The 15,802-nt window shown below is 49.0% G+C and overlaps 1 protein-coding gene across 2 annotated transcripts; it reads left to right on the top strand.

Annotated features, from left to right (window-relative positions):
* The first annotated feature begins 28 nt into the window (after positions 1-28).
* Positions 29-14,888, top strand: WFDC3 (WAP four-disulfide core domain 3). Of its 2 annotated transcripts, XM_061437786.1 has the most exons (6): positions 34-134; positions 494-576; positions 3,434-3,668; positions 12,682-12,813; positions 13,582-13,768; positions 14,666-14,888. In XM_061437786.1, exons 2-5 carry the CDS (start codon positions 520-522, stop codon positions 13,749-13,751), a joined length of 594 nt encoding a protein of 197 aa, XP_061293770.1. In that variant the 5' UTR covers positions 34-134; positions 494-519; the 3' UTR covers positions 13,752-13,768; positions 14,666-14,888. The 2 variants fall into 2 exon arrangements, with proteins under 2 accessions (XP_061293771.1, XP_061293770.1); XM_061437787.1 differs by lacking the exon at positions 13,582-13,768 and having other exon boundaries at positions 29-136.
* The last annotated feature ends 914 nt before the right edge of the window (positions 14,889-15,802 follow it).

Here is a 15,802-nt window from a genome sequence, read left to right as displayed (position 1 = left end):
GCTCCGGAAGCGCGACGCGGCGAGCGGCGGGGTTGCCAGGGAAACCGAACCGCTGGTTCCCGTCCGGTTGCGGCTGCTTAGAGGCGTTGCGCGTCGGGTGGCCTGTCTCCCTCTCGGGGGCGGCCTCGCTTCGGGTGTGACTGGGGGTGTTCAATCAAGGGTCGTTCTCTGGCCGGGCCAAGGCCCGTGGAGAAGTGCAGGGCGGGAGGAAGGGAGCAGGTTTCCACGGGCTGGAGCTGGGGAGAGGTGGGGAGCGTTTGGTACAGGGGCGTCTGCGGTTGTCTTTGGAAAACTAGATTTTAATATGCCCGGCACTCAGCTCCCAGAATTGGATGGGCCTCATGCGAGGACCCCAAAACCCAACAAGAGGGGGAGGGGGTCTGGCCCATGGCATCCTAAACACTCACTCAGCGGTCCCTCCAGGCCTTTATCCCGGGGGTTGCCTCTTGGCTTCGGAAGGCATCTAATGAAGATCCTGGGCTTCTCTCCCCAGATGGTTGATTCTGGGATAGGTTGAGGATGCAGGGGTTTCACAGCTGTGGAGTTCCCCAGACCCCCTTTTGCTCTGCATTAGAGGTAAGACATCCCTGAATAGAATTGGATCTTCTTTTACCAGGTCATAATACGGGGTAGTAGAAGGTGCATGAGTTTTGCAGTTAGAATGATCTGAGTTCAAATTCATTATGATATGATGATAAAGAACACTGACTATGAAATTGGACTGCTTACCTTTGTTCTGGGCTTCCCAAGTGGCTCAGTGGTTAAAGAATCCTCCTGCAACACAGGAGATGCAGGAGACTTCCGTTCGATCCCTGGGTCAGAAGATTCCCTGGAGAAGGGAATGGCAACCCACTCCTGGTATTCTTGCCTGCGGAATCCCATGGACAGAGGAGCCTGGTGGGCTACAGTCCATAGAGTTAGAAAGACTCAGACACTGCAAAAAGTCAGACACGACTGAAGCAACTGAGCATGCACACACACACACACCTTTATTCTACTACTTATTAGCTGTGACCTACATTTCTTTCTTTGATTCAGTTTCCCTGTCTGTAGAATGGGGATAATAGTACTTAACTCATAGGGTTGCAGTGAAATTAAGTGAGTTAACTTATGTAAAGTACTTAGACCCTTGGCAGTAATAAACCTTCAAACAATGCTATCTGTCATTACTGTTATTAAATTCCAGCAGCCACCACTTACTAGCTTAATGACCTTGGGCAGTTCTTTCTCTAAAAAAAGAATCAGTTTTCTTACTTTTGCAAGTTAATTGTGAGAAATAAAATATGCAAAGCACATGTTAGATCAACAAATGTTCATTTATCAGCCTTAAAATAATAAGGTGACTTTCTGGCAACAAACTCCTAGGCCCTATTGAGGTTTTTCTTAAACTTTACATAATTGTATTAGTTTTGCCAAATATCAAAATGAATCCGCCACAGGTATACATGTGATCCCGAACCCTCCTCCCTCCTCCCTCCCCATACCATCCCTCTGAGTGCACCAGCCCCAAGCATCCAGCATCATGCATCGAACCTGGACTGGCAACTGTTTCCTACATGATATTTTACATGTTTCATTGCCATTCTCCCATTTCTTCTCCCACAGAGTCCATAAGACTGTTCTATACATCAGTGTCTCTTTTGCTGTCTCGTACACCGGGTTATTGTTACCATCTTTCTAAATTCCATATATATGCGTTAGTATACTGTATTTATGTTTTTCCTGCTGGCTTACTTCACTCTGTATAATAGGCTCCAGTTTCATCCACCTCATTAGAACTGATTCAAATGTATTCTTTTTAATGGCTGAGTAATACTCCATTGTGTATATGTACCACAGCTTTCTTATCCATTCATCTGCTGATGGACATCTAGGTTGCTTCCACGTCTTGGCTATTATAAACAGTGCTGCGATGAACATTGGAGTACACGTGTACCCAGCAGTGGGATTGCTGGGTCATAAGGCAGTTCTATTTCCAGTAAGGAATCTCCACACTGTTCTCCATAGTGGCTGTACTAGTTTGCATTCCCACCAACAGTGTAAGAGGGTTCCCTTTTCTCCACACCCTCTCCAGCATTTATTATTTGTAGACTTTTGGATCGCAGCCATTCTGACTGGTGTGAAATGGTACCTCATAGTGGTTTTGATTTGCATTTCTCTGATAATGAGTGATGTTGAGCATCTTTTCATGTGTTTGTTAGCCATCTGTATGTCTTTTTTGGAGAAATGTCTATTTAGTTCTTTGGCCCATTTTTTGATTGGGTCGTTTATTTTTATGGAGTTGAGCTGTAGGAGTTGCTTGTATATCGGTTGCTTCATTTGCTATTATTTTCTCCCATTCTGAAGGCTGTCTTTTCACCTTGCTAATAGTTTCCTTTGATGTGCAGAAGCTTGAATAGCCAAAGCGATCTTGAGAAAGAAGAATGGAACTGGAGGAATCAACTGACTTCAGGCTCTACTACAAAGCCACAGTTATCAAGACAGTATGGTACTGGCACAAAGACAGAAATATTGATCAATGGAATAAAATAGAAAGCCCAGAGATAAATCCACGCACATATGGACACCTTATCTTCGACAAAGGAGGCAAGAATATACAATGGATTAAAGACAATCTCTTTAACAAGTGGTGCTGGGAAATCTGGTCAACCACTTGTAAAAGAATGAAACTGGACCTTACCATACATAATGGATTAAAGATCTAAACGTAAGACTATAAAACTCCTAGAGCATAGGCAAACACTCTCTAGGGATCCTCTATGACCCAGAGGAAATTTGGGACCTATTGAGGTTTTTAACCTTGTGCCTTGAATGTCCCCTGCCCTTTAGCCTTGTTAGACTAAGCAATGCCAGTGGACACAGGTATCATGGTTGATCAAAGGGACAGATAAAGAAAAATAAAAAGAAATATAGGAAGAAGAGATAAAGAAAAGAAGTGTATATGGCCTAGGTTATTACTTGAGTCAGCAACTGTTCTTTTGGGTTTTGTCAACTGGCCTTCATATAGTCCACAAATATCCTATATGGGCAAGAGGGACCAAGATGTAGGGTTTTGGTGCATTTATGTTAGTTGAAGAAATTCAAGCACTACTTTTCTATAGTTTTTGACTAGTTTGTGTGCAGTTGGTTCTAGTCTCTGCTTTCTAGGTTGCAATGATGGACAGGAGCCACAGTGCATTTTATTAGCGTTGGTTCTTTCCTTCCGTGGTGTCGTTAGTCCTTTCCTCTCTCATTTCAGCTGTAGCCATGTCCCTGAAAAACCCTCTGGGGCTCTCTTTGATCCAGTGTCTATCCCTCTGTTTCCCCAGCTCCCCCTAGATTCCTCATCATTGTCCCTTGTACAGAGTTTGATCATTCTGATCACATGTGTCTTTTGGTAGCACCAGGAATGTTCCACACACCAGCAACCAATCACTTTTCTTCTTCTTGTCAGGAGAAGACATCCTTGGGAATTATTGCGAAAGGGAAGGATCTGGACCTGGGCTTAGGCCAGTCCCCTTGCCTTGCCCTTCCCTCGGTTGATCTTCTGGGCAAGATGTACATGTCTGGCCGGATTGGAGTTTTTGTCTCAGCTCTCAGCATCCTCGTCATGTTGAGCTGCCTCTTCCTCCTGAAGACAGTAGTGGCTCTTGGGTCTGTGGCATCCAGGCTGACTGTAGGAGAGCGTGGTGAGTTACCCTTTGGGACCCCTGACTAAGAGTATCTGAAAATAACTAGAGAAGAAATCACCCCTTGCCTCCCCCCAGAGTGAGGGTCCTCATTTGGGGAGATGATGGTCTCCTCTGTAGGACAGACCTGGATGGATCAATTCTGGGAGCAGCCAGGATAGGTCTTCCTGGCTTTCTCTGTCCTCTCTGGACAAGGAGATAACATTTCCAGTCTGGCTTACTAGAGGTTCTGGCTTTGCCCAACCTTTCTCTCTCTCTGCAGAATGGCTGGTCCTTGAGTGGTGCTGGGTGTGTGTTGGTGGATGGTGGGGGTGTGGGAGGAGGGGAAAGTGATTGCAGAAATATTTCAGATAAGAATTTGGGAGAGGCTGCTACTGCTGCTAAACCGCTTCAGTCGTGTCTGACTCTGTGCGACCCCATAGACGGCAGCCCACCAGGCTCCCCTGTCCCTGGGATTCTCCAGGCAAGGACACTGGAGTGGGTTGCCATTTCCTTCTCCAATGCGTGAAAGTGAAAAGTGAAAGTGAAGTCACTCTGTCGTGTCCGACTCTTAGCGACCCCATGGACTGCAGCCTACCAGGCTCCTCCGTCCATGGGATCTTCCAGGCAAGAGTACTGGAGTGGAGTGCCAGAGAGGCTAAAGGTCCCCAAAGTGCATTTGACTTCCATTCCCCATTTCTTGAGGCCTTATCAGTTACCCCCAATCTCAGGTGATCTCTTTTGCAGTGAAAGAAGAAAAATACCCTCCTGATAAGAACCTGTGCCAAGAGCCATACCAGGGGGATGAATCCTGTCTGGCTAGGCAGATGCGCTGCAGTGCATGCTGTAGTTGGCTCTGCTGAGGAGGCATCCCTAAGGATGTCTCGAGAGGCGAAATCCATGTCTCCTTTCCGATCTTGCCTCTGGGCTACGTAGACCCAGCCAGCTTCTTGTCTTCAAGGTTGGCTCTTGGAATCTAGCTCACCTAGAGCACCTCTTCCCCACCCCCACCCCCCTTTTTTTTTTGGTGGGGGAGCTGTCTCTTCTTTAATCACTAGAGTCCCCACTTCTTTGCTTTCTGTCAGGAAAGAATAGACCATTGATTATCTGTGATTCTTTTACTTGGAACTCAGGGTTCTTGTGAAAGCTGACCTGCCAGCCAAATCTCCCCATGTAGCAGGTCCCTTCCCTCTACCCAGTAGGATTGTCTGCACCTCAGTTTGGCAGCTCCCTTGGGCAGCGTGCCCATAAAAGAGAATAGAGGGTTGTACTCGTTGCCAGGACTCTTGAGGCCCTGTCTGGAACCAGGGCTGGGTATCTGTCTCCTACGGGTCACTCCCTGGCAGCTTGTTGGGCCTGGTACAGTCTTCCCCATGTTTGAAGGTGATGACTGAATTATAGGGGCTGAGGGTGAGGCTGGCAGCCCAGCCAGGCACCTCAGTGAGCTGCTCTGGGCCCTGGCCAGCCCAGTTGGGGCTGCTTCTTTCCTGGGAGCTCAGCAGGTTAGAACAGTGATTTCTCTGCAGATCTGCCAGAGCCCACTGGCTGCGTGGGGTTCCTCGTCTGGTGGGAAGTGATATTGGCCACGGAGTTATTAGTTAAGTGCTTTTCTACAGTTCCAGTCCTAGAGCAGGGCTGGCCCACTCACCCAATGGGACTTGTTGCTACACCCGATGACCGGCACTGGGAGCTCTTCTTTCTGGGCTGTGAACAACTTCCGCTTTCATTAAGCCCTGATTCGCCAGAGGCTTCCTGTGCTGTCTGTTTGGTAAGGTAGAGGCACATCAGAGTTCCTGAGGGCCCAGGCTGGACCCTGGACCTGCTCTCCTGAGGCAGTTAGGGTTTGAACATGGGTAAGAAGCCTGGCTCCTCTGTGGCCTCTTTTTATCATCCTTAAAATGGAGGTAAGCATATTTATCTCTTATCAGGGCTTCCCTGATGGCTCAGCAGGTAAGAATCTGCCTGCAGTGCAGGAGACACAGGAGATCCCTGGGTCAGGAAGATCCTGTGGAGGAGGAAATGGCAACTTGCTGCAGTATTCTTGCCTAGAGAATCCCGTGGACAGAGGAGCTTGGTGGACTCCAAAGAGTTGCAAAGACTCTGAAACGACCGATGGACTAAACACGTGCATGCAAGGACATTTATCGCATAGGGCGATAAGGTAGTGTCCATTCCCACTGCTGTAACAGAATAGCACAGACTGGGTGGCTTACAAACGACAGACATTTATTTCTCACAATTCTGGAAACGGGGACATCCGAGATCAGGGTGCCAGATTAAGTGTCTGGTGAGGGCCTGCTTCCTGGTTTGTAGACTGCTCTCTTTTTGCTGTGACCTCATCTGACAGAAGGCCAATAAGGGCCACTAGCCCTTATAAGGGCTCCAGTCTCTTGACCTGATCACTTCCCAAAGACCCCACTTCCAAATACCCTCACTTTGGGTATTTAGTTTCAACATAAGAATTTTCGGAGAGTACAAGTATTCAGTCTATCCCATGTAGTTGATGCTGATGCTAAGTCGCTTCAGTCGTGTCCAACTCTGTGCGACCCCATAGACGGCAGCCCACCAGGCTCCCCCATCCCTGGGATTTTCCAGGCAAGAACACTGAAGTGGGTTGCCATTTCCTTCTCTAGTCACGAAAGTGAAAAGTGAAAGTGAAGTCGCTCAGTGGTGTCCGATTCTTTGCAACCCCATGGACTGCAGCCTACCAGGCTCCTCTGTCCATGGGATTTTCCAGGCAAAAGTACTGGAGTGGGTTGCCATTGCCTTCTCCAATCATGTAGTTGAGAAGAAATGTATATAAGAAGCTTGTACAAAACCTGCCAAATAATGCCCAAGAGCTTATAGAGTTATGCCCAGCACCTTGCTGATCAGATTTCCTCCCACATCTCTGACGTCTGGCCTGTGTATTTCACTTGCTTGCTTATAAATGGATTCAGTACACACTGAGTCGGTCTGTACTACCTGGCATTTGGGCATCCAGGGGTGAACAGAGCAGTCACGGTCCTTGGTCTCGTGGAGCTCAGCCCCTGATGTGAGACATAGGAAATAATCATAGGCGGACAATAATAAGTACCAGTCATGCTGGTGCTACGAAAGGAAAGAAAAGCGAGGGAAAGAGGAGGTATCATTTTATGTTGGAGAATGAGAAGAAGCATCTGGCTGTTGGGTGCAATGCTAGGAAGAGGGAACTGCCGGGGCAAAGCCTGTGGGGTGGGGCCAGGCTTGCTCTTTTCAGGAGGTGAAAGGTCATGGTTTCCACTGTTTCCCCATCTGTTTCCCATGAAGTGATGGCACCAGATGCTATGATCTTCGTTTTCTGAATGTTGACCTTTAAGCCAACCTTTTCAGTCTTCTCTTTCACTTTCATCAAGAGGCTTTTGAGTTCCTCTTCACTTTCTGCCATAAGGGTGGTGTCATTTGCATATCTGAGGTTATTGATATTTCTCCTGGCAATCTTGATTCCAGCTTGTGCTTCTTCCAGCCCAGCGTTTCTCATGATGTACTCTGCATATAGGTTAAATAAGCAGGGTGACAGTACACAGCCTTGACATACTCCTCTTCTTATTTGGAACCAGTCTGTTGTTCCATGACCAGTTCTAACTGTTGCTTCCTGACCTGCATATAGGTTTCTCAAGAGGCAGGTCAGGTGGTCTGGTATTCCCATCTCTTTCAGAATTTTCCACAGTTTATTGTGATCCACACAGTCAAAGGCTTTGGCATAGTCAATAAAGCAGAAATAGATGTTTTTCTGGAACTCTCTGGCTTTTTCAATGATCCAGCGGATGTTGGCAATTTTATCTCTGGTTCCTCTGCTTTTTCTAAAACCAGGGGAAACAATGGAAACAGAGTCAGACTTTATTTTTGGGGCTCCAGAATCACTGCAGATGGTGACTGCAGCCATGAAATTAAAAGACGCTTACTCCTTGGAAGGAAAGTTATGACCAACCTAGATACAGAGACATTACTTTGCCAACAAAGGTCCATCTAGTCAACGCTATGGTTTTTCCAGTGGTCATGTATGGATGTGAAAGTTGGACTGTGAAGAAGGCTGAGTGCTGAAGAATTGATGCTTTTGAACTGTGGTGTAGGAGAAGACTCTTGAGAGTCCCTTGGACTGCAAGGAGATCCAAGCCAGTCCATTCTAAAGGAGATCAGCCCTGGGTGTTCTTTGGAAGGAATGACGCTAAAGCTGAAACTCCAGTACTTTGGCCACCTCATGCAAAGAGTTGACTCATTGGAAAAGACTCTGATGCTGGGAGGGATTGGGGGCAGGAGGAGAAGGGGACGACAGAGGATGAGATGGCTGGATGGCATCACCGACTCGATGGACGTGAGTCTGAGTGAACTCCGGGAGTTGGTGATGGACAGGGAGGCCTGGTGTGCCGCAGTTCATGGGGTCGAAAAGAGTCGGACACGACTGAGCGACTGAACTGAACTGAAGGTCAGTGTGGTTGGAGACGAGAGACGGGGAAGGAGGGTGTTTCGGGTTCAGGTCTAGGCTTTCGGGGAACCTCCAGGGCCTCTGTCTAAGGCTTTATTGTAAGTGCAATGGGAGGCCTTTAAAGCAGGAGAGACCTGGTTGGGTTTTCATTTTAAAAAGACCTCTCTGCTGGTGTGTGAAGCATGGATGAGGAAAATGTAGAAGGTGGTAGGCCAGTTGAGAGGCCACTGTGGCAGGCTGGGCAAGGGGGTGCCATGGCTCAGACCAGGGTGGTGACAGTATAGACCTGGGAAAGTGGCAGACTCAAAGTACTTTTTTTGGGGGAAAAAAAAGTTTATTTACTATTTTTGGCTGTGCTGGGTCTTTGTTGCTGCGTGTGGGCTTTCTCTAGTTGTGGCAAGGGGGAGCCACTCCCTAGTTGCGGCACTCGGGCTTCTCTTGTTGCGGAGCACTGGCTCATGGCAAGCAGGCTTCAGCAGTTGCAGCAGAGGGGCTCAGCAGTTGCAGTTCACTGGCTTAGTTGCCCCAGGGCATGTGAGATCTTCCCGGACCAGGGATTGAACCCGTGTCCACTGTATTGGCGGGCAGGTTCTTAACCAGTGGACCACCAGGGAAGTCCCTGAAATACTTCTGAAGTTGGAGCTGACAGGCCTGGTTAGCAGATGTGGGTGATGAGGAAGAGGAGGTGTCAAGAAGAATGCTGAGTGGCTGGCTGGAGCCTTTGGGTGATGGTCGTACTCTTTGCTGAGAAGGGGATAACTTTGAGAGGAGAAGGTTTTGGAGCGAAGATTCAGATAATGGCCTTAATGTTGTCCCCTTTGGCTCCCTTAATGTTGTCCCAGAGGCTTCCCTGGTAGCTCAGACGGTAAAGAATCTACCTGCAATGTGGAAGACCCAGGTTCAATGCCTGGGTTGGGAAGATCCCCTGGAAAAAAGGATGGCAACTCATTCCAGTATTCTTGCCTGGAGACTTCCATGGACAGAGGAGCCTGGTGCGCTGCAGTATGTGGGGTCGCCAAGAGTTGGACACGACTGTCTATCTTGGGTCCCTTATGGCCCCCTCCCACTGCGTGAAGGCTAGCCCCTCCTGAGCCCCTGTGAGCCTCCGTTTTCTTATTAGGACATACGCATTATGTCCTTTTGTATGGATCGAGGGTGTGGGCTCCATGTGTGTTTGGGCCCCCCTTTCCTGAAACCTCCACGCTGTTTGTACAGCTGAGAGAGTTAACACGGCGGGTCCAACGTTAACATTCCCAGAAAGGCCTGCTCACAAGATTGGCCTTGGCTGGCTTCTGAGACTTTGGATTTTTGAGAGAGTTCCTGCCACCCTAACTATTAAGAGTGGTATGGGCTAGGCAGAGAGTGCCGTGTGACCAGCCCCCAGGAAAAATCTTGAGTCTCCAGTGGGTTCCCTGGTAGAATACCACTTCATACATGTTGTCACAGTTTCATGCCAGAAGAATAAAGACCATCCTGTGCGACTTTCCTGGAGAGGGCTCCTGGAAGCTTGCGCCTGGTTTCCTCTGGACTTCGCGTCACGCGCCTCTTCCCGTTGATGGGTTTTGCTTTGCATTTTTGTGCTGTGTGAATCATGGCCGTATGTACACCTGTATGCTGAGTCCCGGTGAATCACCGAAACTAGGAGTGGTCGCGGGGGCTCCAGACACACACTAGTTTATTTGTAAGTTTTCCTAACCCCTAAAGCTGTCTACTAGGTTTTGGCAGAACTGAGCTGAGTCTTAGTGCTTGTTGATTTGTTTTTAGGTGATCCTTGCAGAGTGTAGGGGATTGTAATCATGTGGGTTAAAGGGCACTGGACCTAGTGCCAAAGCTTCGGGTTTAGGGCCCAGTTCTGGGACCACTGACTTCAGCCGGTTTCTCCCCCTTCTGGATGTCTATCTGTCTATATACATGAGAAGAAAGGAGTAGGTTTGAGGACTCAGGGCCCTTCTTGGCTTAAGAAGTTTTGACATGTCACTTTCTGCCAGCAGCTGGCGTCTTTCCCTAGTGGAGGGTTGGAGCTGAGGCAGCAGTGGAGACTCAGTGAGTGAGTGTGTCTGGGCTTCAGCTTTGTATCCTGCCTTTCTGCTGATAGCTTGGGATCTTGGGATTGGGCATATCCGGAGGCTAGATTGACCACCCCTATTCTGGCTGTCATTCGTATTTCTCACCTTGATTCCTGCTGAGATAACTGAGGTGACTAGAAACCATGTGATAGGAGGAACTGAGCTCCCTAGCCTGGCAAAGCTGAGACAGAGAAAGGCAGAGGATGTCTGCAAAGGTGACGCAAGCTGTAATCTTACCGGGTGTCTGGGGGCAGGTAAAGGACCGATGGGGAAACAGATTTCAGTTGAGTGTAAAGAAGACTTTCTTCTCCTTAAGGCTGTCTAGCTTAAATATAAGGATGGCTGGCTGTAGTCGGGCTTGGAGTTAGTAAGGCTTCCTTAATTCCAGCTCTCCAAGCTGAGGATGGGGGATCATTTGGCAGGGATTCAGGCATCAGATAGGGTGTTGGACTGGGTGGCCCTGCTGGGCACTGGTCCGAAGGGATATATTCTGAGCCTCAAGGCTTCAGCCTATCCTCCAAGGGTCCCTTTGTTGCTTCTGATAGTTGATAAATCCCCAGGGAACTCAAGGAAGTCTGGCCTGGGAGACAGTAGGGCTTTGGTGTCTGTTCCTGGTCCTGGGGATGAAAGCAGGGGAAGCCGGGTGCTCCTGGCATTGGTTACTTCAGAGTCGTGAGTGTGCGCTCAGTCGCTAAGTCGTGTCCGACTCTTTGCGACCCGATGGACTGTAGCCTCCCAGGTTCCTCTGTCTGTGGGATTCTCCAGGCAAGAATACTGGAGTGGGTTGCCATTTCTTCCTCCAGGGATCTTCCCGGCCCAGGAATCGAACCTGCATCTCCTCTGTCTCCTGCATTGGCAGGTGGGTTCTTTACCGCTGAGCCACCTGGGAAGCTACTTCAGAGTCAGGCCCAGCATAATGGTTTAATCTGGGAAGTTTGAGATTCTAGACCTCCACTCTCTATGGTACAAGGTATAATTTGGTGAGATGTTTATGTTGCTGGGTTTTTTCTCTATCTCTGAGATTATTTTATGCTCAGTCTTCTCAGCCTTGGGGATAAAAGGGTTTGTTCCTTGTTAGAGGGATTTTAGTGTTTGTCAAACAAGTGGGAGGTGTGGGGAGAGACATGTGGTGATGAACAATGATCTTATTTTCTGAATAAAAAAATCAAGACACATAGTTGTAATACGGAATGACATGAAATAGGGGCTATTTAGAAAATCTAAGGATGCTAGGTTATCATACCTTGGATTGTCCAGCGGTATGAGGTTTCCCAGGTGGCTCAGTGGCAAAGAATCTGCCTGCCAATGCAGGAGATGCCGGAGACTGGAGTTTGATCTCTGGGTGGGGAAGATCCCCTGGAGGAGGAAAGGGCAACCTGCTCCAGTATTCTTGCCTGGAGAATATCACAGACAGAGAAGCCTGGAGGACCGCAGTCCATAGGGTCGCAAAGAGTCAGACACAGCTGAGTGGCCGAGCACATGTTCAGCTGCACGCGTTCTCTTGGAGTCTAGCACGTGCTTTTTCCATCATGTCAGACTTCCCGGAACCAGCTGTGTCCAATCGTATGTATGTGTTCTTTCTCGGAGGCACTGGGCCAGTCCTGTCTTGGTTTTCTACAAAGCCTTGAATGGCCTGTATTTTCCCTCCATTTAAAAAACTTGAACACCGAGAGGAGTGAGTCACGGTGAGTGGGTATGGTTTGGACGTGACTTCTTGGGTGTGCCTGCCCTGTGGAGCTGGCCCGTTGCCCACCTGTCTTAGGGATGGTGTAGTAGAAAGAGTGCTTCACTACAGACTGAGAGGCTGGGTTTCGTCCTGCTTTGGCGCTGACTCACTCTGTGGTTCTGGGCCAACAGCTTCTCTTCTCTGAGTTTCATTGTCTGTCTAGAGGCCGTGAACGTGTCCCCTGGAGAAGGGCATGGCGACCACTCCAGTATTCTTGCCTAGAGAATCCCATGGACAGAGAGCCTGGTGGGCTACAGTCCATAGGGTCGCAAAGAGTCAGACATGACTGAAGCCACTGAGCACACACGCATGCACACATGCTGCTTCCATCATACTTGCTGGGGTCTTGTCGGTCAAAGCAAGTCACCCAGTCCAGCCCAGAGATGATAGGAAGGGGGCTCCCGTGGGCATGAGTTCAGCAGCCAGCAGTGCTGATGTCAACCACAGGAAGCAAGGAGGGAGGACGAGTATGGGGCGGCAACTAGTGAGTTTGTCACAACTTGTTAGACCTCAACCGCGCTTTTCAAGCTGAATCTGGATATCAACTTTGTATTTTGTGGCCAGCATTAAAAAAGAGAAGAAATAGAATAAGAAGTATCAGCATTGAATATTCATGAATGCACATAATATACACACTTTAAGCATAAATATTTATGAAATACAAACAGGAAACAATGGAAAATGTATCGTTTTCCATTACATCTTTTTTTGTACATTTTGTACTGGAGTCCCGATAAAAATAACTGGCAACACTGGGCTGGGGTATCTCTGAGCCCCAGTGTTCTGATTCTGTGGCAGAGTTTGGCGGTGAATGTCCGGCCGACCCCCTTCCGTGTGAAGAGCTGTGTGACGGGGACACGTCCTGTCCCCAGGGACATAAGTGCTGCAGCACCGGCTGTGGCCATGCCTGCTTCGGAGACATCAAGGGAGGTATGTCAGCTCTTTGGGGAAGAAATCCTTGGGTGCTCCTGGGCTCCCAGAGCTGGTTAGGGAGGGAGCCATCTGTGATCGTCTTCTCTTTCTGTTTGTGGGAGGAAGTCAAAATCCTTATCCTTCCAGTCCTCATACCCTGCCCCGCTTCAAGCCAAGGCAATCCTCCTCCTGGATCAAGGGGCCCATGTATGGCAGGGGGTGGGAAGTAGGAAGCCCAAACACCAGGGTTGAGGGTGGTGGCGCGGGGGCCTTGCTTCTGCACCCCGCCCAGGCCCACCCCAAACCTACAGTGATATCAAGTCCTGAAGTGGAAAAAGAAAAAAGTGAGTGTTGCTCAGTCATATTTGACTCTGTGACCCCATGGACTGTAGCCCGCCAGGCTCCTCCATCCATGAAATTCTCCAGGCAAGAGTACTGGAGTGGGTAACCTGTCCCTTCTCCAGGGGAGCTTTCCCAACCCAGGGATCAAACCCAGGTCTCCCGCGTTGCAGGCAGATTCTTTACCATCTGAGCCACCAGCGAGGTACCTCTAGGGAACTCCTTGTGAAATACCATTTGGAAATTAATCCAGGTGCTCTCTTGGGGCCCTGCGGGGGCTCAGATCCTCTAGCTTCAAGGTGTCCCAGCCAGATGTTTGATTAAGATCTAGTCAGAATCAGGGATGGAGTCATCTGAGCCTCTGTGTCTAAGTCCCAGGTGGGATCCCACCTGGAGTCACTGGAACCGACCGTCCTGTCTCTATACCTTTGCCTGCTTATCCGCCAGGGTGGGACGGTGACTGTCCAGAAGTCTTAGTGGGGCTGTGCATTGTCAACTGCATGGTCGATGAGAACTGCCAGGCTGGGGAGAAGTGCTGCAAGTCAGGCTGTGGCCGCTTCTGTGTCCCACCCAGTCCCATCACCCCAGCCGGCCCCGAACCCCACCTGGACCATTAGGTCTGACCCTGAATTAGGTGAGTACAGTCCCTCGTTATCAGTAACAGTGGTCTTCACTGCTATGTACAAAACACCGACTTAGATGCTGAGTGGGAACTCCAGAAGGGCAAGGCAGTATTTGCCCTGGAGAGGCTAGTGAGATTCTGTTTCACAGGTCAGGACTCTTATATAGGCCGTATGGGCATACAGGTGATCAGAGTAAGTGTGGTTCCTTGGGAAGGTCCTTCTCCTAGAAGTAGGATTTGATCCGGGCCCTGAAAGCTAGGCTAGATGTGACCCAGCAAGGAGAACACAGAGAACAAGCTGGACACCAGGGTGGCCTGGTGACCAAAGACACAGAGGGTGGATTGTGTGTGACACATTTGGGAAATGGATGGGAGTGATATGAGAGAGTGGGTAAGGGACCAGGCAGGCTGTGTTTACAACAGGAAATATAAGGTTGATCACTTCATGATACATAGTCTTCAATGCCAGTTTAGCCTGGATTGTCTGGAAAGCTGCTGCTGTTGCTGCTAAGTCGCTTCAGTCGTGTCCGACTCTGTGCGACCCCATAGACGGCAGCCCACTAGGCTCCTCTGTCCCTGGGATTCTCCAGGCAAGAACACTGGAGTGAGTTGCCATTTCCTTCTCCAATGCATGAAAGTGAAAAGTGAAAGTGAAGTCGCTCAGTAGTGTCTGACTCTTAGCAACCCCATGGACTGCAGCCCACCAAGCTCCTCCGTCCATGGGATTTTCCAGGCAAGAGTACTGGAGTGGAGTGCCATTGCCTTCTCCAGTCTGGAAAGCAGGTAGCCATTTAAGGTCCGTGAGAGCAATCTTTGCTTAACTTCTCCAGTGTAGAAGGGGAGACGGACATGCTGGGGAGCTGGAGCCAGGAGGGCACAGTTATGACCTGATGTTTCTTCTTCTTGCAGAGGCCCCGGTGCTCTCGTCAATCTGGTGTGTCCTGAGTGTCGAGGGGGCTTGTCCTGGCAGCTGGGAGAGGCTGTTGTCCTGGGGCTTGTGGCACCCCTGGGCACTGTCACTGCCCTCGTCGCTGTTTCTGTTCCTACTGCTGCCTTGACTGTGGGAAGCCCGGCCCTGGGTCTGGGCAGTGGGTGTGTGGTGTGTCTTTTCCCCAATAAAGGCTGGTGCTGACCCTCTTGTCTGTGCTGTTTGAGGGCTAAGATGAGGAAAGAGCAAAAGGGTCTGAGTGTGCCTGTGGGATTCTGAGATTGACTTCTTTAGGAGGGATAAGCGATTTATTCTGAGAACACCAACAAATGGATATTGGTTAGGTGTGGCCAAGGGGGAGATGGGTGGATGCCAAACCCAGGGTGACTTGCCATAGACATGTATCTCAGCTCCAGGAAGGGGAGAGTCAGGCCTCTTTTTGGACTTGCTGACTTTTCTTTGGTTGGAGAATGAGGGTTGGGGTGGAGCTGGGGTGAATAGCTAGTTTTTTGAGTCACTTGGATGATCCCACCATGGTCCACCTTCCTTGGGGGCCAGCCCTTGGCTTCACGATAGGTGTTTTGTCCCCTCCAGGAAACTTTGCTATAGGGTGGGATGTCTTTAGGCTCTTTGGACCAAGATAATTAAAAAAAAAAAAAAATATATATATATATATATATATATACTTTTTTATGGATCAGATTCTATATCTTGGAGCTCTTTTATGCCATCACATGTATTCTTCTAATAGAGCTCCATAAAAATAACTGGGGTTCCCTGGTGGCTCAGATGGTAAAGAATCTGCCCGCAGGTTAAATCCCTGGGTCAGGAAGATCCCCAGGAGAAAGGAATGCCACCCACTCTAGTATTCTTGCTTGGAGAACTCCATGGGCAGAGGAGCCTGGCTGGCTACAGTCTATGGGGTCACAAAGAGTTGGACATGACTGAGCGACTCACACACACACACATCAAAATAACTAACCAATTATCTCTTGTTGGACATTCTTTAGGTTCTTCAGACCAAGATAATTTAAAAAAAATTCTATTTTTTATGGATCGGATTCTATATCTGGGAGATCTTTTATGCCATCACATACATTCTTTTAATAGAGCTCCAT

Source organism: Bos javanicus, chromosome 13, assembly GCF_032452875.1.
Source record: "Bos javanicus breed banteng chromosome 13, ARS-OSU_banteng_1.0, whole genome shotgun sequence".
Lineage (NCBI taxonomy): Eukaryota > Metazoa > Chordata > Mammalia > Artiodactyla > Bovidae > Bos > Bos javanicus.
This window is presented reverse-complemented; position numbering and strand designations above follow the sequence as displayed.

What these genes read in the sequence shown, in the direction of transcription:
- WFDC3 (XM_061437786.1), top strand. Translation starts at nt 520, where the DNA reads ATGCAGGGGTTTCACAGCTGTGGAGTTCCCCAGACCCCCTTTTGCTCT. An exon ending in CCTTTTGCTCTGCATTAGAG is followed by an intron (nt 577 to 3,433) that starts GTAAGACATCCC and finishes TCTTCTTGTCAG; the next exon opens with GAGAAGACATCCTTGGGAAT. An exon ending in CTTCGGAGACATCAAGGGAG is followed by an intron (nt 12,814 to 13,581) that starts GTATGTCAGCTC and finishes CTTATCCGCCAG; the next exon opens with GGTGGGACGGTGACTGTCCA.